We start from the raw sequence: 22,097 nt of genomic DNA on the forward strand, positions 1-22,097 counted from the left end.
TAGTAAAGACATCATAAAAGTCCCATCATAAAAGTCTTACATTTAACCTCAGTTTTATGTAGCGACATGAGTGCTTTGTTTGCATATAGTATATGGTATATAGTATATAGTAATACTACCTGTTTGGGGCTTGAAAGTGGTAGTTGCGTAGGCTGTGAATGGAAGGACAGAGAGCTCTCAGATTTCATTAAAAAGATCTTCATTTGTGTGCATGGAAGACTCAAATTAGGTGCATTAGGTGCATGGAAGACTCAAATTACAATTGATTTCAAAATGGTATGAAATTAACATATTCAGATTATAACATAGATATAACATATAACACAGTGCAATACATAATTCAAAATACGGGTAAACGCCTGGAAAATCAATACAGAAAATTGCTTCATATTAACAGTACATCAGGCCTTATTTTTAGGGACTTTTCCTAAAAGTGAATGTGTATTTATCATTTATAATAAATAAAACATGTATGATTTATAAATAACATTTCTGTCAATTCATACATTATCTCGGATCTTTTTTTTTTCTTTCATATAACTTTTTTTTCATAGTGTATTCTGGGATTTCTTTCTCTGTAAAGGATGCATGTGATGCTGCTTTGAAATTTGGTCAGTTAAAAAAGCTGCAGCCTTCAAATCAGAAGCACACCTATGTATGATGGCTGGTTATCAGTGTAACAGGCAGCCTTTTAGGTGCTTTTGGATGCTATAAGCCGCCACCAAATAATTTGGGGCTACTAGCCAACTTCTATCTTGACATTTAGCTGATGCTTTTATCCAAAAGACTTTATTCAAAGTACACTCATTATGGGTACAGTTTCACGATGGCCCTGGGTGCAGTGTCTGCACAAGCAGATTCATCAGTAAGGTAGACACCATTGGGTCTCAGCTGAAGAAAGACACTCATATTTTAAATTCTTAAGCCCCAGTAATCTGCGTAAAGTTGTTTGACCTCTATGCTTAGCCAAGTCTTTCTGGAGTAATGCAAGAGTCTCGGCCTCTAGGCTGAGCTGGGATTATGGTAATTACAGTTATTATTTTTTCAATGTAAAGATGATCTGACACATAGTATGGCCATCTTCTCCCAGCTCTTGACAGCTAAATTAAAAACATGCTACGCTGACGTGACCTTCGGGACTGATCCGGTCTCAATGGAGAGCCATCTTTCAACTCAGACACATTGAGAGGCCTATGAGCAAAAGTGTAGGTTGTTTGTTTTGAGGTGGTTAGGGAACGAGATCCATTCTACTGGGGAAGAGCCACTGTTGCCGCAAGGCTGCCGACGTACCTGTCCAGACAGGTAACCCTCTACCAATGAGGGAAGCGGTACCCTTCTCAGTGGGACAGTGGGAGGGAGTTTAGCCTCAAGAGTCTAAACACTGGGGAGGGATGGCTCTGTCTTTTGAAACCTCAAGGGAAGCGTCTCTTATTATATGCTAACAATGCCTATGATGTTGTTTACTGCTGAGACCCACCACTTCACTCTGAGATGTTGCTTGCACTCGAGAAAGGTTTCCGGAATACATCAAGCACATATTAAATCTGAAATTAAAAATCAGTCATCCGTGACATTTGACACACAGACTCGGGTGCCAGAGGAATACCAACTCAGTGGCTGAAATCTCACGACCACTTAGACAGATATCCAGAGGGACTGTGTGTGTGCGGCTAGAAGGATTCGAGATGGGGCTTACCGTGAGCTGGATCAGGTGGTCCAAACACCAGATTGTACCGCAGGATGTAGAAGTTATTCCACACATACAGCTGGTTGTCTCGGGGGTTGTATTCCACAGCGGCAATGTACTGGTACTGGTTGGGGAAGTGGATGTCGACGTACTCGCCTCGGTTCAGTTTGGTGTTGTACATGTAGTCGATCAGGCTCTTGCTAACCTCGCTCTCGTTGTCTTCATACGTGGATCGGACAACATACAGAACCCCGCAGATCATGAAAGCATTGGAGGCTGAGCGCTTGTCGTAGGTGGTCTCCCAGGTTGCCTCAAAGCGAAGGGTGTAGGGGTTGAGCTGACTGATCACCATCATACCGTTGTTCTGCTCAGTGGCGTAGATCACCCAAAGGCCATTTTCATCTACTGCCAAGTCGATGTCTGTTTTCCCGCCCCACTTATAAGGTGAGGTGTCATGATAATTTGCGTTATTTATAATCGCCTCCCCGCTTTTAATTCTGGTCCGAAGGTCAAATTTGACAATGTTACGAGTCCTTTCCTTGTTAAAAAACACTGCGCCATCATATACAACAAATCCTGTGCCGTCGACCCGATGGGGGAGCTTATATGTCGTAGTCTGTCGAGAGTTTTGAAAATCGTCGAGCGAGTTGTACTCAATAAGTGTATCTGTTCTGTAAGGGGTCCAGGGCATGAAATAAACCTTGTCTCCTGCCTGGAGGGGGTCTTTGCACCACGACCCCGCTTGTTGCTCCGCCTCGTAAAGAAACGACGGATCTCCAACCGCTTTCAGAGTTCCGGGACAAACAAAAACTAGTGATAGGAAGAACAGAGCAGAAAACAGTCAAACGTAAGCAAACACAGCTCACGCTAGTTGAAAGCAGAGGGCAAAGTGCCGTCTGACTCTAAATCACTCTGATAACTGGGTAGTCGGTGAAGACAGAAACACACTAAGAAGTCTAACAGCTACCCACATTCACAAGCAGTAAAAGGTGCGAAGAATCTGCATCTGAAGGTTATTGAAGCTTAAACGGAAGCAAAAACAGTTTTTATGTGTCCGTAAGCAAACAGTTTCGGCTCACTGCTGCTTGGACATACTGAAGGGGAGTGATGGAGAAATCAAACCACAACCAAACACAAAGGAAAAAAGGAAGGAATACGACAAATCTGCCCTGCAAATAAAAGCAGACAACTAAATAAGGCTTGAGAAAGACACAGAGAAGAGCAGCATACAGGCAGTCTGTGTCCTGAGACAAGTTTTTCCACAGGTTTTTTTTTTTTTTTTTTTTTTTTTTTTTTACATCTTTCCTATGGGCCTAATGTTGCAATGATTTTACAGCATAAAGCATTTCCTTTCTTCTTAACAAAGACATAATAATCAAACGTGTAGAAAGGGTAAAGTGAGAACGCAAGAGAGAAAGAGAGAGAAACAGAAAGACAGAAAATTAGAGGAGGGGAAAGCGAGAAACAGTAGAGGCTGTGTAAGTCTAGAGTAAACCTGTTACCAGAGCATGCTGGGAGTGTGGAGTGGGACTGGGGTTCGAGCAGGCAATAAAAGAGTTTGGAGGAAAGAAAGAGGAGGGGGAAATGGGGCATTTGTACCCTCGGCATTACCGCTAACATTTAACTTGTGCTTTATCATTTTCTTTTAAAGCTTCCCTCCGATTGCAGCTTGTGCACTGACCTTTACTAAAATACAAGACCCTTTCTGCTACTGCCTGCTATCAGAACAGCAAGAGTGGGCACAGTAAGGTTTTACAACCACAAAAAAATATATATAAATATATATTAAAGAAAGAAAAACAAGGAGCTGATTGTGTCAGTGATTTACCTTTTTGCTCCACTTCTATTTTAAGCGTTGGAAGAGAGAATGAAAGGAGTGCAAGGGGAAAAAGAGATTAAAATGAATTAACCATCATGTCCATGATCACATGCAGTTAACATGTCATGAGGTTACGGGCATTATGCACAGAGCTACAGCTGTCAGAGGAGGAAGAGAACGCAGTTAGACATCTTCAACATGAAAGAGAGGCAGGTTAAAGGGTGTTCTGTCACAGTACAAAAGGACAGTGTATGTGGCATTGAAGACGAATCAATCTGTTGTTGTCGAGGGAAAGCTGCGGGGAAATACACGGGCTGAATTCTAGATAGTGGTGTATAGATTTTCATAAGAACTCAGGGACATCGACCAGGGAAATCTGAATTCCAGGTGGACAGATGGTAAGTTGTGCTGGGGGGAAACTCAAAACCAGAAAAATAAAGCTGTTCCTCAACTCTACAGATCCTCTCCAAGCACAGAGTTCTTGTCAGCCCTTCTAGGCTTTATATGAACACTTGAATAGTCCGGTATGGCATAAAGTTTGTCAAATATAGACATACTTTTTAAAAGGCCATGTTTTCATTTTTTTCGGTTTTCAAGTTGGTACTTTTGACAACTCTACACTGAATAACAGTGCAGTGCCACGGATAATAACTTTCTTAAACATAACTTTCTAAATATAAATAAATAAATAATCATCAGTGTACTGCTTATTTAGATTTTTCAGATCTTTTTGGCTGCAATGTTAATGCTTGTTTTAAATATTTTTTTTCTTTTTGTGCATATCATCATTTCCAAACAACTAATTTACTAGTCAAGAGGGATATAATGCTAGTAAGACCAATTTAAAAAAGGCCTAAAAAATTCTTGTCGTTATGGTTTTGTACAGGCCAATACACTGTCCTTCCAAATTTTTCCATAGCACCAGATAAAGAGAGACATATAGAGAGACAGAAAGACAGAATGCAGACAGACATACAAAGAGAATCTTGACAGTCTTCAGGAGTTTTATCTCATGAAGGCCATCCTCAGCAGCAGTATATAAAATAATCCACAACGTGAACATTTTCAACAATCTAAAGCTACATTTCTCAGATTTCTTTCTTGTATTGCTATGATCGATCGACTAATGGTGTCCATTCTCTGGCCACAATGTCCATGAGACACTGAGCATGGTCTTCTTTTTGTATTAAAGTCACCATTTTGTACAAGAGCTCTATTTAGCATTTGAATGAATCACATAAACCTGTCCAGAACACAGAAAAAAAGACATAGAAGATATGACAAAATATATTTTGGAGAACTGAAGGACCATTATTATCTATTCATTTTGCTTTTTTGCAACGTGTCATAACTTAGAGTGTAATGACTTGTATGATAGTTTTGATAGTATCTGTTGTGCTGCCTTTAATTTATGCTGATTTAATAAAGAAATACTATAATAAAAATAATGCATTATAGTACTGACAATATAATGAGAATCACCGTTGAGAATAATAAAAACCGCGAAGAAAAAAACTCCCATCTGGATGCATTACAACAATAATATTTTTGGTGGGAAAATGTGCTTAATTGTCTTGAAAATAATATCATAATGCAGGAAAAAAAAAAAAAAAAAACATCTTAATGGTCCATAAAATTGGTTTCAGTTTCTTTATGCAAATTATATTTGTATTATTATTATTATTTATGTACTTTTGATTCTGAGGTGAATTTAGATTCTGGACATGTTTACATCACATAATTCAGTTTTTCATTAGTTTGAACCCACAAGCTATGTTAATTATAGCATAAAAAATACATGACTTTAATGATGGATGAATGAATGAATGAATGAATGAATGAATTCATGAATGAATTCATGAATGAACAAACAGAGCCTTTACCCATTGAAAAATAAAATAAGAACTAAGTTAGACCTAATAGTTTTGGGTTACTAATGAGGTAGGTTACAACTAATGGGGAATAAATAAATAAATAAATAAATAAAATGGCAACATCCATACATGAGGCAAATCATTTATAGTTTAGTCAGCCAACAGAATTTGGCTGGATCTAAGAGTATGCAGTACACTTAATACTGGGACAAATCCTGTTCTCTGAGATCCCATCGGCCAAAGAAAATCATGAACATTCCACTGTTGCAACCAAACAAGACCGAATAAGAAAATAACTTCAAGTTGAAAAACAGCATTCAGCAGCCTGAGGGTGACATGAGGGCTCTGGCGTCCTAGGGAGTCAAACTGTGATTAGTAAATAAAACTGTTCCGGACCGCCTGGAAATGCCTAGAGGAGGTAATGCAAAAATATTAAGACATTAAGACACAAAAACAACACAAAAGAACATATTCTGTGAAGGTGCTCGCATCAGCAAGGAAAAGGTGAACAATCACAGATATTCCTGAAGAAAAGCTGAAAAACATGACACTTTATGAAACAACAGCTTTCAAAATTTTGTGTGGGATTTTGACTTCAATAACCCATAGATATGGACGTAGATTAAATTATGCACTAAAATCCAGCGGGCCTTTGTTATTTTGGGATCTTAGAGGGAAATGTGTGGCAGAAGACCCCGTCTGGTATGTGAAGTCTCTGGAAACATTCTCTGAGAAGACGAGACAATTCAATCAGAGAATAATATTACTATCTAATTGTTTAATGGAGCAAAACAATCCATACTCTTAATGTAATGGGAAATCTGAGAATAGAAGTGAGGCGTTTGTTTGGAGTTTGCTCATGTTAGATCCATGTGCAGTCATTTGTCTTTTCTGACAGTCGTATAGTTGCGGTTTCTTACAAGCAAACACAATGATCAAGTACTAACGAAAAAAATCTTTGGTCTGTTTATTAGTTGGCATAAAACTGCCATATCTTTCCTTAGCCAAATCATTTTTTTAAGGCCAAAGAAATCACGCTGGTCCGTCTCCGAGCGATTATATGACTGGACGTCAGAGAATGCTGCTTTGCTTTTATGTACTGCTGTGATGTTCCTGATAGAATACAGACGGCTAAAAAAGTAACTTTTCAAAGGGAGAAAAGCACATTGAAATGGTTTACATTTAACTGCTTACATTTTAGTTTTTTGTCAAATTTAAACAAGGCAGCAAAAAGCATTTTGTACCAAGCTCTGTGCGCTACAATCACACCAAATCCACCGTACAAGGTTTTAGGATACAAATCAAACACTAAAAACTGCATCACAAGAAATCATGAATAACAATTTCTGTCCTGAAGGAAATAGCAGTGCTTGCAAGGCAGCAAATGAATAGTGTTTTAAGTTTTAAGCTTAGATTTGGTGCAAATGAAATGCTGCATCAAAGACACATTTCTGTTTTCATGACACTGTGTGCTCGTTTTATTTTCAAAGACACTGTTTGTAAAAGCAGCTATATATGATTAAAAAGCATGAAAACAAAACGACCAATCAGAATGCAGTATGTACAGTAAATAAATGCAAGAAAGAAGACTAATCAGAATTCACTGTGCAAATATGCCATCACTGCCATAAAATCACAGCAAAAAAAAAAAAAAAAAAAATAGCCTTGCAAACACTGATATTGATAATACAGTGCATATAAAAAGTTACATGTGTGTGTGTGTATACACACACACACACATCATTACACATATTAATATTATGTGTAAATATATATTTTAATTACATTTCTACAAATTGGTAAAATATAATACAGTTTTTACACATATTATTATTACTTCCATGTTATTTTAATTAATACTCACTCATTCAAAAATGAGTAATTATTGTCTCAACAGACCACATAACCTTCTTCCACCTGTTTTGAGTATCTCCCACATGCCTTCTGGCAAATTGTAGCCAAGATGTCATATGACTTCTTTTTTTAACAACAGTAGCTTTATCTTTGTCACTCTCTCATAAAGCCATGAATGGAGAAGCACCCAGGCAACAGTTGTTGTATGCACAGTCTCCAATCTCAGCCACTGAAGCTTGTAAATCATTGGTCTCTTGGTGGTCTCTCTCCCCAGACTTGCACGGTCACTCAGTTTTTGAGGACGGTCTAGGTAGATTTACAGCTGTGCCATGCTCTTTCCATTTCTTAATTGTTGATTTAACTGTACTCCAAGGGATATTCAATGACTTGAACATTTTCTTGTATCCATCCCCTGCCTTGTGCTTTTCAATTACATTTCACTTTCACTGCTTGGAGTCTGAAATTTCTGCAATAATGACTCACCAGAAGTTGGGCCTTCTAGATAGAGCTGTATTTATAATCAACTGGAACCACTTAACTGCTCACAAGTTATTTAACACTGACTTCAAAAAACAAATTGGCTATGCCAATTATTATCTATGTGTCATTTAAAAGAGGGTGATTTTTTTATTGTCTGTTTTTCTATCTATCTATCTATCTATCTATCTATCTATCTATCTATCTATCTATCTATCTATCTATCTATCTATCTATCTATCTATCTATCTATCTATCTATCTATCTATCTATCTATCTATCTATCTATCTATCTATCTATCTATCTATCTATCTATCTATCTATCTATCTATCTATCTATCTATCTATCTATCTTATTTTTGACAAGAAAAAGTCTCTTTTTTATGTTGGTAAGTGAAAAAACATTAAGCACATTGCCAATAAAATGACAAAACTTGAAAAAAGTGACTACTGTACATGTTTTATAAGCACTGTATTATCCAGGACAAAAATGGAGAATTGCATATAAAGGCACAACCATAAAAAGGGCTTTTAGTTTTAAACATAAAAATATATATATATTTAAAAAGATGGCTCATACTTACTGTAGGGAACACATTCATACTGGACTTCAAGGTACTTATACGTTCCTGGGCAGGGGTCAGGAAAAACATCTGGTCCAGTGATGACGATGCATTGCGTTCTGTTGTTACACCTGAACGGAACAAGAGAAAAATAAGAAATCTGATGAGTAAAACATTAAAGAAAATAATTTGCAGAGTTTAAAGGAATGTTCTGGATTTCTGGAGGGTTGGTGGGGGAAGCTCAAGCAACATAATTTGTGCTGTAATGTTGATTACAATGGAAAATACATGTGAATAATTTCTAGATAATGTCACTAACTTTTTTAACTTATGGGGCATTTACACAACACCATTTTCAACTAAAAAAGAAAAACATTTAATGTGTTTTGGCCATTCATTTACACGACAACAGAGATACTGTTATCGTCTCTGTGTAAACAACACAACCGTGAAAATGTGTGACGTCATGCGCATTCAGTCTATAAGCACAGTGTTTCTTTACAAAATGACATCAACTACCGGCCTGGCATGCATAATACAGCATTTTTAGTCATTTTCACAGATCCATGTGAACGAGGATTGTTATAACAATGTTGAGAAAAACGCAAAAGATTAAGTAACATTGTCGTATAAACATACCCTAAATTATTTCACTAACGTCGCTGATAAAGCTTAACCTTTAATGAACCCTGAACATGCCTATATCAGTTAACGAATACAATAGCTGCTTTTGTGGCTCGCATCAAACCAAGAGCGACCCTGCAGACACAGCTGATGGACGGACGGATGGTAGCCCAGAGCAGGAACCAGATAAAAGACGGCGGGAATTAGCGGAGCGGATAGATGCCAAAGTGGCCCTTTTCAACCCAACGACAAAGATAAACAGCCTCATCTATGAGTGTTCATACCTGCCAGCACATGAGTTATACATCTGTATGAATCCCCCCTAAGGCCAGGCTGATTGTACCTATGATGGATTCATTTTCCCTATATGCCATTTCACTCAGAATGAACTAACCATCCCTCCACTGCCTGTTTAACAGGAAGTCATGCAGAAGGTGGTTTATGTGGGTTCTAGGAACTAAAATTAAGCACATCAATAAAAGATAAAGTGCAGAAATGATCTCATGGCTTACAGACACAGTGTACAACGAGATGCTGGAAAAGTATCGTCCATCAATCTGTGTCATGTTGTTCCTGAGGACTGCATCAATGCTGTCCACTGGCTAAAGCTGCTAAACACTTACATATATATATATATATATATATATATATATATATATATATATATATATATATATATATATATATATAAAATGGAATTAATAAGAAATGTGCTAAAGAAATTTAAGAAATAGATGCAGGCAGAGATGCGAAAGCTTCAGAGATGCGAGCTCTAGGCCATCAGGGTCTGTGTACTCGCCGAGAACAGCTTCATCTCGGCCAGTGCTTCGAGGATTTGTTGCTGTGTCTTATTTTGGGTACATAAAATGGGCAGTCTTTAGTCTTCATCTTTTACTTGTTCCAGAGCAAATTGTGCTATGTTAAATTTGATAATTTAATATTAAGGTTATATTTAACTTACATCCTCAATAGCATAGCATATTGGCTATATCTAGAAGGGAAATATCAGACGAAGACTCGTCTCCACTCTTCAAATACATAAAACATAAAAGCCGCTGTACATTTATTTTATTTACTTTTTTTTTTTTTTTAAAAGATCTTCATGTACCTTTGCATTGCAAAAAGGTTGAGATCTCCAAAAATGAGGAAATATAAAGATACAAGGTTTACTTTACGAGTGATTCGTAAGTCAGTCGCAAGAGACTTTTAAATTTAACTTTTGCATAGGAAAGGACGTTGTTTTAGCACGATGTTATGGAAAATAATCTCTCTCTCTCTCTCTATCTCTCTCTCTATCGATGTACAAAACACAATGAGTTTCAATGGAGGGACTCAACAATCCTTCGTTACTAGTTCTAAAGTGACGGTTTAGAAGTAGTAATAGAGGCTTGGTCAAGTAGTTCCCTCGAGATTCAAGAATATATATATGATATGTATATATTTATGATATTAATGGTGTGAATACAGAACAAATTTCCCCTGTACAGCAGGGTGTTTGTATATATATCAGGGGCGTTTCCTCCGAGGAGGCAAGGGAGGCAGTGCCTCCTCAAAAAAACAGGATGAGAAAATAATCAAAATTACAAAATTTGACATTAAAAAGTGTAAAAGTCACTAGTTTTTCTAAAGAAACGCTAACCCGCAGGTGAAGTTACAATGGGGAGCCCACATCTCTTGTGCCTCCCTTCAGCTCATAGAAACAAAGCAGAGCCTCTATAGCGTGCGGTGGGTTTAGTGGGGGGTAACTGAGAATGAATGGGGGAAAGTCACGTGAGAGGAGGCAATGCCTCAATTGAGCTATGATTGGATATGTGCGATAAATCCCGCCTCTTGTTTTCGTGCGCGTTCTCGTCGAATCGGCCTGAATGAAGACAGTGATGGCGTTAATGGGAAGACTAATTTAAAAGTAAGTAAACAACTGTCACTTACATATCACCACTTTGTGTCATGTCAAAATCAAACTCAAAATGGCCTGAAAACATGATGACTGTGGGGGTTTTTAGTGAGCAATCAGCTTGGTGAAATTAAAGGTACATCTTTGTGTCTGTGAGTGACCAGTGTGTACAAGCTTGACGACTGCTGAAAATAAATTGACTGTTAAAAAGAAAAGCTGAATATTAGTTAATAATAATATAAATAATAGTTTAAATTGATACTGCCTTTAGTTATTATTTTGTAAAAATTAGTAAAAACACTAACGTGATGAAATGTATACTTGGTTTTAATAAATACAAAATTACATAGAGTAAAAATAACAAAACTTAAAATTGTGTAACGGACATAAACGAAAACACAATTGAAAACACATTTATATATATATATATATATATATATATATATAAAATCTATGAATTTCTTGAGCACATTTCTTATGAATTCCATTGTTAAAAACAAAGCATTCAACTTTGCCATGTAATATGTCATAGTACTGTCTTTATGAATTTGATCAAATAAATGCAGCCATAAGTGAACATAATAACCTTTTTCATGTAATATATATAAAAAAAAAAAAAAAAAAAAAAAATATATATATATATATATATATATATATATATATATATATATATATATATATATTTCTGAGAATAATGTAGGATGATTTTCCTAACTTAGAGGAAAAGAATCTGGAAACAAAGGTCTTTGGTTTGGGAATAGAGAGCATGTTTTACTGTTAGCGCAGCGTGGGGGTGAATTAGCCTGCTGGCATTTTTCTGACCTGGCCTTGGGGTAGCACCTCTTCCTGCAGTAATTTCTCTTTACCTCAGCACGCGACCCTGACAATTCATTTGTCTTATGTTCTATTTGCTAATAAACAAGTGGAGACAAAGCACGTGGAACAGAGTGCTGCTCCGTCCACAGCTGTGAATTCCCACCGGTCATGTTTGAAGATGAGAATTTATACATAGACACGAGCTTTGCTGAAAAACACGTCCCTCATATGGGAGTTTCTTTATTAACGAGCACTCATATGTTGTAACAGATGAGAATATCAGCATGTTTACCCATATAAATGAATTATGGATCTAAAATTATAACACACGGCCAAAGCTAGAGCCATAATGTGGCGATAGGTTGTTTGGTTATTTGTGGTGGTATTATAGGGAGACTGTTCCCATTCATATTTCATTCAGTCACACTGTGTTGTTCATTTGCATAATGTGCCATGTGAATAAATTATAATCACAAATTATCTTAAAAGAGGGAAAAGATTAATAATAATAACTTCTGGAGTTATGCAATTACTTTTAATCTACTATTTCCAATGCCAGTCTATTGGATGTATGAAGTCTCACAAAAGTGTCCTCTCAGAGTAACCACAGATGTAATTCATCACACTGACTATGAACAAATCCCATCTGACAACCACATAGTTTCCAAATACTTCTTATTTTACTAATTAAAGCTAAACATGTTGTCAAAAATTTTAGCTTTCTTTAAAATAAACGCCACTTGGTTTGGTTTGATACCTTATCTAATGCAATGATATAATGGTATTAAAATGTATTAAGTATAAGTTATTTAGTGGATAAACTGGTCAAATATTGTTTGGGGCTACTGTATGCTAAATTCTCATTCTCATAATGTTCCTGTTAGCTGACAGTTGGTGTTTGCTCTTCACACCACAGTCACACATAAAGCGGTTTCACAGGACGCCCCTCATTAGACAGATCTCTCCCTCCTAAACTCTGAACACCCACCGAAGAAACACTTTCAAGATATCACAACATTTACAGTAGAAATTTCACTCATTAAAGCAAAACAATAGTGTGCTAAGTTGGAGGAAGTGTTTCAGTCAGAAAATCTGGACTTCACTAATATGATGATACATGGCCACACAAAAGAAAAATATATATTTTACTAAATGAGATTCTTTGATATATCAGTTTTTTCATGCTAATTTATTAATATGTATATAAACAATTGTTGATGCAAGTCATCAAAGAATATAGAAAGTTTTAGTCCAGAAAATGGCCACAGGAAAAAAAAAAAGAGAGAGAAATTCTCTCTCTCTCTCTCTCTCTCTCTCTCTCTCTTCTCTCTCTCTCTCTCTCACACACACACACACACACAGGTTTGTTTCTTAGTGAGGACATTCCATAGGCGTAATGGTTTTTATACTGTACATTCTATCCCCCTACACTACCTCTACTCCTAAACCTGCCTATTACAGGAAACATTCTGATTTTTTTTTTTACTAAAACATTGCTTAGTATGTTTTAAAGCTATTTTAAATATGAGGACTCATGACATGTCCTCATATGTCGTTTACTTTGTAATACCAGTGTAATATCGATGTCATTATACAAATTTGTGTCCTCATAAATCACAAAAAGAAGCACATACACACACATAGGAGTTGTTGACAGGAGGCTGCTTTGATAGGTGATCTGAGTGATACAGCGATACATTTCTTGACTGATCTATAAAAACATCATAAAAATTATATATATCATAAAACACTTCTAAGATGGTGCAGAGCACATTTTATATTTATCATAGTAACATTATATCAAAGTAAAAAAAAAAAAAAAATTATGATGCCTGGAAGAAACTATGTCCTCCATATTCAAAAATTCATATTGAGTATGAAACAAATTGGTGTATATTAAACCTATCTATTCTCTGAATATACATAGTGTTATGGCAGACGAGCCAGTCATTCACTTATGTCACAAAAAAAAGCATAACCACTTGTTGTCTGGATCTTGTCAGATTTGTTTGTAATGATTACAATTTAGTCAAATTGAAAAGGACAGAGATCTACCGAAGCAGTAGATCATCATGCATTCAATACAAAATACAACAAACCAAATCAAACGTAAACAGAATTATGGCAGTATGATTGCAGTACTTATATATATATATATATATATATATATATATATATATATATATATATATATATATATATATAATGACACAATTTCTATTGTCTATTCTGAATTAAAGCTCCTCTGTTCATAGCATCAAGCAGCCCAAACCTCACAAATCTAATTCAATCAGGAACCATGGGCATTATTTAAGACTTCATTACCAGGCCAACAAATTCCCTATGCTCTGAATTCTTAAACAGGTGTAGCTGTTGTTTTTTAGAAGCCTGTATTTACGGTGACTTATGAAAGCTTAATCTGCAATGCTTGAAGTATTCACTAATACCATATGTACAGTGGGAGTGCCGTACACGGCTGTGCGCTAACGCTGGTCTTCTGAGAGCCATGCGGACGCCTCTGTCACGGATATTAATGGTGTGAATACAGAACAAATTTCCCCCATACAGCACTGCAGCCATTCCCTCATGTTCCCCAAAGCAGGGTACTTAGCAGAGCAAGGACGACAGGAACAAGAGAATTTCCGCAAAGAAAGTTTTGTTTCAGATGTGTTGCTTAAAGGACTACTACAAAAAAAAAAAAAAAAAAAAAAAAAAAAAAACTTGCATAAAAATTTGATCACAGCTGTGCTTATAAGTTAAATAATAAGTTTATTTGTCATGTTAATTAGGGTGGTAAAACAGAGCTGTAGAGCAGCACACAGCCAGTGTTAATTTCGTTAACGAAAACTATGACGAAAAATGTTCGTTGACGACCTTTTTTCCATGACTAAGACAAGACGATGAGAGACGACACCAATTTCATTTAACGATAACGTGACTTAAACTACACGTGCAATATCGTTGACGAAAAAAGACGAGACTGAAATGTGGCTAAAAGACTAAACATATTACCAAAATCACTTTTTTGAAATCACTTTTTGTTTTTGTCGAATAAAGGAGACAAAACATTACAGACTGTCTTTAGGAGCGGTCACGCTTACGTTTGCCAGATTTCCAGAATTTAAACCCCCCAATCAGAGCTTTTCTGTTAAAAGAACACGTTTTACTTAATCTTTGCTATCTGGCAACCACGAGCCCTCTCTACACTGAGGAAGAAGCGCGGATGATCTGAAAACACAGACAGGTAAGCTGGAGTTCAGCAGTCTTCATTTGAGATTTTCTACTTAAATTAAAGTGTCTATATTGCGCTGCTTGTTTACTGACTAAATCTGGGACCAAAGTGCAGGCTGATATCCAGCAGTGGTTCTCAAACTGACGTACTGACGTTCATTCTACTCCACCTTAAAATAACATGAAAACTGAACATGTATTTTTAGCAGGAAAAATGTCGTATATAGACGACATTCAATTAAATTACCTCATCTTTCGCGGTCAAAACTGACTGCACCCACACAAGCCAGCATCGCGCTACGACAATATGTTACCTTTGTAAAAGTGGGGATTTTGCACTTACTAGCATGAAGAACGAAGACACAGAGTGCATGTAGATTTAAGATTAAAACTGTCTTTGATGCAAAAACAAACCCTTCTGCGAGTTACTGTTTAAATGTTGATCATATCAGCAAGAATTGCCCGAATATAATATAATATATCCCGAATATTGATTTTATACAACAGTTCAACAAACAAAAGGGTAATATTAATTGATGTACATTTTGAACAGTATTGTCAGTATTTTTGCTATATTTTGCAATGAAAGCCACAGCAGAACTGCAGCACACAAACTGTTTTGTGAACGAATCTGTGGCTTTGAACGAATAGTCAATGATTCAATGATCCATTCATAAATACTGCCGCTTGCTTTGATACTGACTGAATGACTCGATGATTCACTTATAAAAACAGTGACTTACCGGTGGTACCAGCGGTTTTAAAGTTAAAAGTATCACTTCGGTTTTATCATCATTGTATTTATTAAAGGCGCTCTAAGCGATTTGACGCGTTTTTAGGCCCCCTTTTTTTTGTCACATACCGCAAACATCTCCTCACTATGCGCTAGCTGCCTGTCCCCTGAACACACTGTAAAAAAACGCGGTCTCTGTAGTCGCCACAAGCTCCGAAAACTGCAACAAAAACAAACTGGTGCAGCCTGGACCACTTAACATAATAAACATGCTCCAGCCAATAACCGACAAGCAGCGTCAATACGCAAGCTACTTACATTTTAAATGCGCGTTCATGACTGTTTCAGGAAGCACGGAGGGGAGGGCCAGGAGGAGTAGGAGGGAGGGTCTAGCTAGCCTCTGTTTTGTTTGACAACACTTCGAACGTCAACAGGAAGTTACTCCGCTCAGAATCGCTTAGAGCGCCTTTAATTTTTTAAAAAATATATATATTTAAGGCATTATTTATTTTACAAAGGTATTTATAAAGGTAAAAAAATGCACTGGAAAAATCGATTTAAGAAGGCAAATATTGTCCAGGAGGTACGACACTCTAGAAAGTTTGAGAACCACTGAAAGAGGATATGTACACTTGCATAAGTGCTACTGCTAAGAGTGCAATGTCAATACAGTCTTTTACCTTGATTCAAATTTTTCATAAGCTTAAATGAATTGGTCTAAAGAAAATAATTAATGACTATTTTGTCTAAAGACTACATGTAATATAGCTATAAAAATTAATGTTGGTAACTGTAGTTTGACTAAAAGTACTGACTAAGACTTGACAAAAATGTGACTAAGACTAAGGAGCATTTTCGTCTGAAGATAAAGACTAAGACTAAATCAAAAATGGCTGCCAAAATTAACACTGCACACAGCACACTTTTTTTTTTACTTGTTGAGGCATTGTTCTAATGCGAGTGATGCAGGTTCAAATCCAGTCTGCAACATTTTTACATTCCATTGCCCCTCTGTCTTCCCAATAACTTCCTGGTTCTCTCAACACTAACAGAATGCCAAATGCAAGTACAATTTGGCTTTAGTGAATAAATAAATTGAAGTTACTTGACAGTTGGCAGAAATTTTATTATAACATGAAATTTTATATTCCTTGCATTAAAGTGTACCTTCACCAATATTCAACCCACTTTGTAGTATATATAAATGAACAATGTATACAATTCCTGTACCAAGAAATTCTTATTTGTCAGTAAAAATCTTTTGCTGAAAAAATAATAATAAAAAAACAAACAAACAAACAAAAACCACAGCTCTAAGGCTTCCGTGAAAACCACAGACCATACTTCCACTTTTTGTATCCTGTCCATGGACAGTCGGACCGACAGAGGGTTATTTTTTAAAAGAACAGTTATTGTAAGGGTAGGTTTATCACTGAAAATTATGTCATACTATGTATATACTACTCTTTAAACAGCATTGGGATAAAATGGAACAGTTTTCTAACCTGTACGCGACAGTGTTTTGATTTGGGGGTTGGGCAGAACTGACAAAACAGCAGTTTATTTCCCTTCCATTTGGCCTAAAACACTGTTTTTATGGTCATACAGTTTTAAATGCTGACTACAAACATGGAGGTTTCTCTGATTTTCCATTGCAGCATTCTCTCCATATTTAATAACTCACTCCCGTTAAACGTTTACACTTAGAATTTTTGCACCCGGGAACAATACAAGTCGACACCATTATGACTAAAAGTTTGCTATGAAGTATTTCCTACTAAAGCAAGGCGGTTAAGCATATCCATAGCAGACTGGTGGGAGTGGCCTTAGATGGCAGCATGCCCAGTGCATTATGGGTGTTGAAGTTTTTCTACCTATTTGGCAAAAGGGTGGAAAAATGGCTTTTATCTCTGTTCTCTCAAGACAGGTAGTACCGATTTTTTTTTTTTTTTTTTTTTTTTTTTTTCACCTTTCTACTGTATAGGCAGGCAAGCTTTATTGAAAGCCCATATTGCCAGCGGTGAAGTACCCCTTTAAGTCATAAAAAATGGTCCACTTTAAAATTTTACCTGTTTGTCACAAATATGTAAGTTAAAGAAAAACAATTCTATTGTCTATATAGGATAAAAATATGCATACATATATTTTACTGGCTTCTCTGACATTGCCAGATATTTATTTCAGACCCTGCTCTCAACAATATCTCAAATGTCTTATATTTAAAACAAAATACAAAAAGACAAAGAGAAGGCCAACACAAAATAATGTAGAAAGTGCCTCTAGTTGCTCAAACCCTCATATAAGTCCACATTATTAAACAAGTTAATAGGCGACACAAACCCACGGGACATAACATGAGGTGTTTATGTCAATTAATTTAATATAAGCCTATATAAATCAATGATAAAAAAGAGAAAGTTTTCTTTTGCAAAGAAATGAAGTAGTGTTGAGTGAAAGCTTATATAATTAAGCATAGTAATCTATTATTAATACAACTGTAGCAATGATAGATTGTGAAGTTGTTGGTGATTCATTATTGACCAGAAAACTAACAAGATGGAAAGTGCACAACAATGCAATTTCACATCTGGACTTCTGCAGACCTGCCGAGGCAAATCCCTGCCTAGAGTTCCTGTGTAGATTAACACCCACTTGAGACGCCTAATTGCCTGCAGCTGAAAGGACTAATTGAGATGCCACATTTTCAAACCTATTTCCCCACGAATCACGACGTTCTTATAATAAGCCGAGCGGAACTGTATGCCACTCCCGCGGCAATACGTATCAAAGCCCGGCTCACACATCACTTCCTGTTTTTTAGCACAAGCCTCCAGATGTACGACACTGTCTAAACTCAAAAGAAAATCGGATATGAGCGCATTGAGATCTGTTTGGTTTGGTTGTTGAGATTGTGCAGAGAAATATTCTTCATGTACGCCACTGAAGATGCTCGTATTCATGCACTGTGTAATCAAAGATGGCCAAATGAGAGAGAAGACACGTTTTGAAGAGAGAATTTTGGAAAAGGAGGGTGAAATGTGACAGATTTTAGCATGGAAAGTACGCATAGAAAAACTTGCCTTTGAGACATGATCTTGAATGCATCGGGCAGATAACAGTTGATGTTTTCCATCTGAAAGGGGTCAGCGTCGCAGATCTTGTCATCTGTCCGGCCGTAATTGGCAGTCTCGATCATGATGACATCACTTCCTGGACAGCGTAGGTCGATGGGATAACCCTCGCAAGACAGCTCCCGCCTCACCAGACCAAACGGCATAGCTGCCCGGCTAAACCCTGAAAGGCAGAGAGAGACTTTAGAAAAAGAAAAAATCCACTGCAAACAAGTTAATTTGCTTAAATATCTAATTCTCATTACTGCAATGTGAAAAACGTTTATTATCATGCTAATAAATATATTATTTGAATTGTAAAGTATTGATACATCATGGTAGTATTTCTTGTACCTTTGAACAAATATTAAATTGTGTTTTTTTATCAAATTTATTATATAAATATACAATGAGACAATTGAGAATTATGAGGAAAATAATACCACAAACTTTAATTATTTACAATAATTCTTTTTAAAGTCATATATATATAGTGTACTGACACTGACATCTCTCCATTATGGAGAAAGGCCAGACAAGACAGATACAGTCAGTGAAAAAAAGAAGAAAATCATGTTCTACTAATATGAAGAGCGTCAAATGTCTGTGCTGAGAGTGAAATCTGGTACGGAGCTCAGAGCAGCATGTAAAGGGCATTTCCCTCATCATGCTAATGTCAAACACAAATAAAATACACTCAGCCAATCACAGGCCCTGACCTTAAATATATCTCTATTTTTAGAAATTAATCTCGCATGCAAAACGCAGCATGGATGCACCAGAAAATAAGTATAAGAAAAATAATCAATTATGTGCTATGACAGAGAATTACATCTATCCATCTGCCAGGAAGGTATTTAAAAAGCAAACAATCTTACAGTAGAAGTCATGTTTATTTCTTGCTGCATCACACACCTCCTCAAACTGTAAATGGTGTTAAAATGTGTCTTGTTAAAAAAATACATAATTTATTAAAAAGATTCATAACCTGAGAGAAAGACTGCTGTTTAATCTATATTTCCTCCAGCAATGTGTATAAACGTTGGCCACATTAAGTAAAAATCCATCTAAAATCAGTCTGTACGATTGATTTATTCACATAAGTGAAATTATAAAGTCAACATGGCTCTGCATTTTTTTCCCCATTCATGTTTTCAAATGAAGAGGAAAATAATCTGTCTGCTGAGAAGCTTCTCCTGTAATTATTCAGTCAGAACACAGTCACTGCGCGTTTTATCCACAGCATTTCCCCCTGAGTTTGACATGCTGAGATGTTCTCAAAGACACTGACAGCAAAATGGATTCAAATGACTTTAAAAAGTCCATTCAGTGGAAATCAAATCTAGGGTTGTTGAACCAAGATTTATCGTTGGGTTCTTTCAAATCTTTAGTCATTCCTTGTGACCATTAGAAACGAAACACAGCAGCAAGTTTTGACTGATGACAGGTGTTGCCGCCTCACATATGTCATTTTATAGTGCGCGCTGCTCAACAACATGCAATTCGGTTTGTGACTCGGTAAAACTACCAGTGAGAGGCAAAGCTAAAAAAAAATGCTAACTGATAGTTTCAAATCTGCACTATGATTGGATGAACAACATTCAAAACCATTGTAAATAAGCAATAAACTAGTTGCTACAGTACGTAACTAAATAACTGCATTACTTGGCTAAAGTATTGTTTGTTCGTATCAGTATTATTATTTATATATTTATCTGTTGCCAAAAAAAATATATATATATGGAAGCTTGTTTCTGCCACTAATAAAAAAAAAGCAATTGCGAATTTCTATTTCATAATTCGGCCTTTTTTCTCAGAATTGCAAGATTTAAATTCGCAATTGTGAGTTATAAAGTCAGAATTGCATGATAGAGACTTGCAATTGCATCTTATAAAGTCAGAAATCTTTTTTCCCCTCGTAATTCAGACATTATAACAATTATTTATTACATTATAGCAATTGCGAGTTTATATCTCACTATTCTGACTTTATAACTCGCAGTTCTGACTTTATATCACGCAGTTCTGACTTTATAATTCGCAGTTCTGACTCTATAACTCGCAGTTCTGACTTTATAACTCGCAGTTCTGACTTTATATCACGCAGTTCTGACTTTATAATTCGCAGTTCTGACTTTTTAACTCGCGGTTCTGACTTTATATCACGCAGTTCTGACTTTATAACTCGCAGTTCTGACTTTATATCATGCGGTTCTGACTTTATATCACGCAGTTCTGACTTTATAACTCGCAGTTCTGACTTTATATCATGCGGTTCTGACTTTATATCACGCAGTTCTGACTTTATAACTCGCAGTTCTGACTTTATAACTCGCAGTTCTGACTTTTTATCACACGGTTCTGACTTTATAACTCGCAGTTCTGACTTTATATCACGCAGTTCTGACTTCATAACTCATGGTTCTGACTTTATATCACGCAGTTCTGACTTTATAACTCACGGTTCTGACTTTATATCACGCAGTTCTGACTTTATAACTCACGGTTCTGACTTTATATCACGCAGTTCTGTCTTTATAACTTGCAGTTCTGACTTTATATCACGCAGTTCTGACTTTATAACTCACGGTTCTGACTTTATATCACGCAGTTCTGACTTTATAACTCGCAGTTCTGACTTCATATCACGCAGTTCTGACTTTATAACTCACGGTTCTGACTTTATATCACGCAGTTCTGACTTTATAACTCATGGTTCTGACTTTATATCACGCAGTTCTGACTTTATAACTCGCAGTTCTGACTTTATATCACGCAGTTCTGACTTTATAACTCGCGGTTCTGACTTTTTAACTTGCGGTTCTGACTTTTTAACTCGCGGTTCTGACTTTTTATCACACAGTTCTGACTTTATAACTCACGGTTCTGACTTTATATCATGCAGTTCTGACTTTATAACTTGTGCTTCTGACTTTATATCACGCGGTTCTGACTTTATTACTCACGGTTCTGACTTTATATCATGCAGTTCTGACTTTATAACTCATGGTTCTGACTTTATATCACGCAGTTCTGACTTTATAACTTGCAGTTCTGACTTTATAACTCGCGGTTCTGACTTTTTAACTCGCGGTTCTGACTTTTTATCACACGGTTCTGACTTTATAACTCGCGGTTCTGACTTTATAACTCGCGGTTCTGACTTTATATCATGCGGTTCTGACTTTATAACTTGTGGTTCTGACTTTATATCACGCGGTTCTGACTTTATAACTCGTGGTTCTGACTTTATAACTCGCGGTTCTGACTTTATAACTCGCGGTTCTGACTTTATAACTCGCGGTTCTGACTTTATAACTCGCAGTTCTGACTTTATAACTCGCGGTTCTGACTTTATAACTCGCACTTCTGACTTTATAACTCGCAGTTCTGACTTTATATCACACAGATCTG

The 22,097-nt window shown here is 36.4% G+C and overlaps 1 protein-coding gene across 38 annotated transcripts in view; it reads right to left on the bottom strand.

Moving 5' to 3' along the window:
• adgrl2a (adhesion G protein-coupled receptor L2a) overlaps window positions 1-22,097 on the bottom strand; it is a 112,475-nt gene that overhangs the window by 44,772 nt on the left and 45,606 nt on the right. For 30 of the 38 annotated variants that reach the window (XR_007182056.1, XR_007182058.1, XR_007182057.1 and 27 more), the window contains exons 3-6: window positions 18,654-18,867; window positions 8,297-8,406; window positions 3,516-3,530; window positions 1,697-2,497 (exon numbers count right to left, since the gene is read on the bottom strand). Coding sequence is in view for 35 of the 38 variants with exons in the window: in XM_048171868.1 (XP_048027825.1) it covers window positions 1,697-2,497; window positions 3,516-3,530; window positions 8,297-8,406; window positions 18,654-18,867 (1,140 nt within the window). In the remaining 3 variants the exon portion in view is untranslated. The remainder of the gene's footprint in view (window positions 1-1,696; window positions 2,498-3,515; window positions 3,531-8,296; window positions 8,407-18,653; window positions 18,868-22,097) is intronic. The other 8 variants (XM_048171835.1, XM_048171869.1, XM_048171855.1 and 5 more) reach the window with 1 other exon arrangement.

Source organism: Megalobrama amblycephala, linkage group LG21, assembly GCF_018812025.1.
Source record: "Megalobrama amblycephala isolate DHTTF-2021 linkage group LG21, ASM1881202v1, whole genome shotgun sequence".
Classification (NCBI taxonomy): domain Eukaryota; kingdom Metazoa; phylum Chordata; class Actinopteri; order Cypriniformes; family Xenocyprididae; genus Megalobrama; species Megalobrama amblycephala.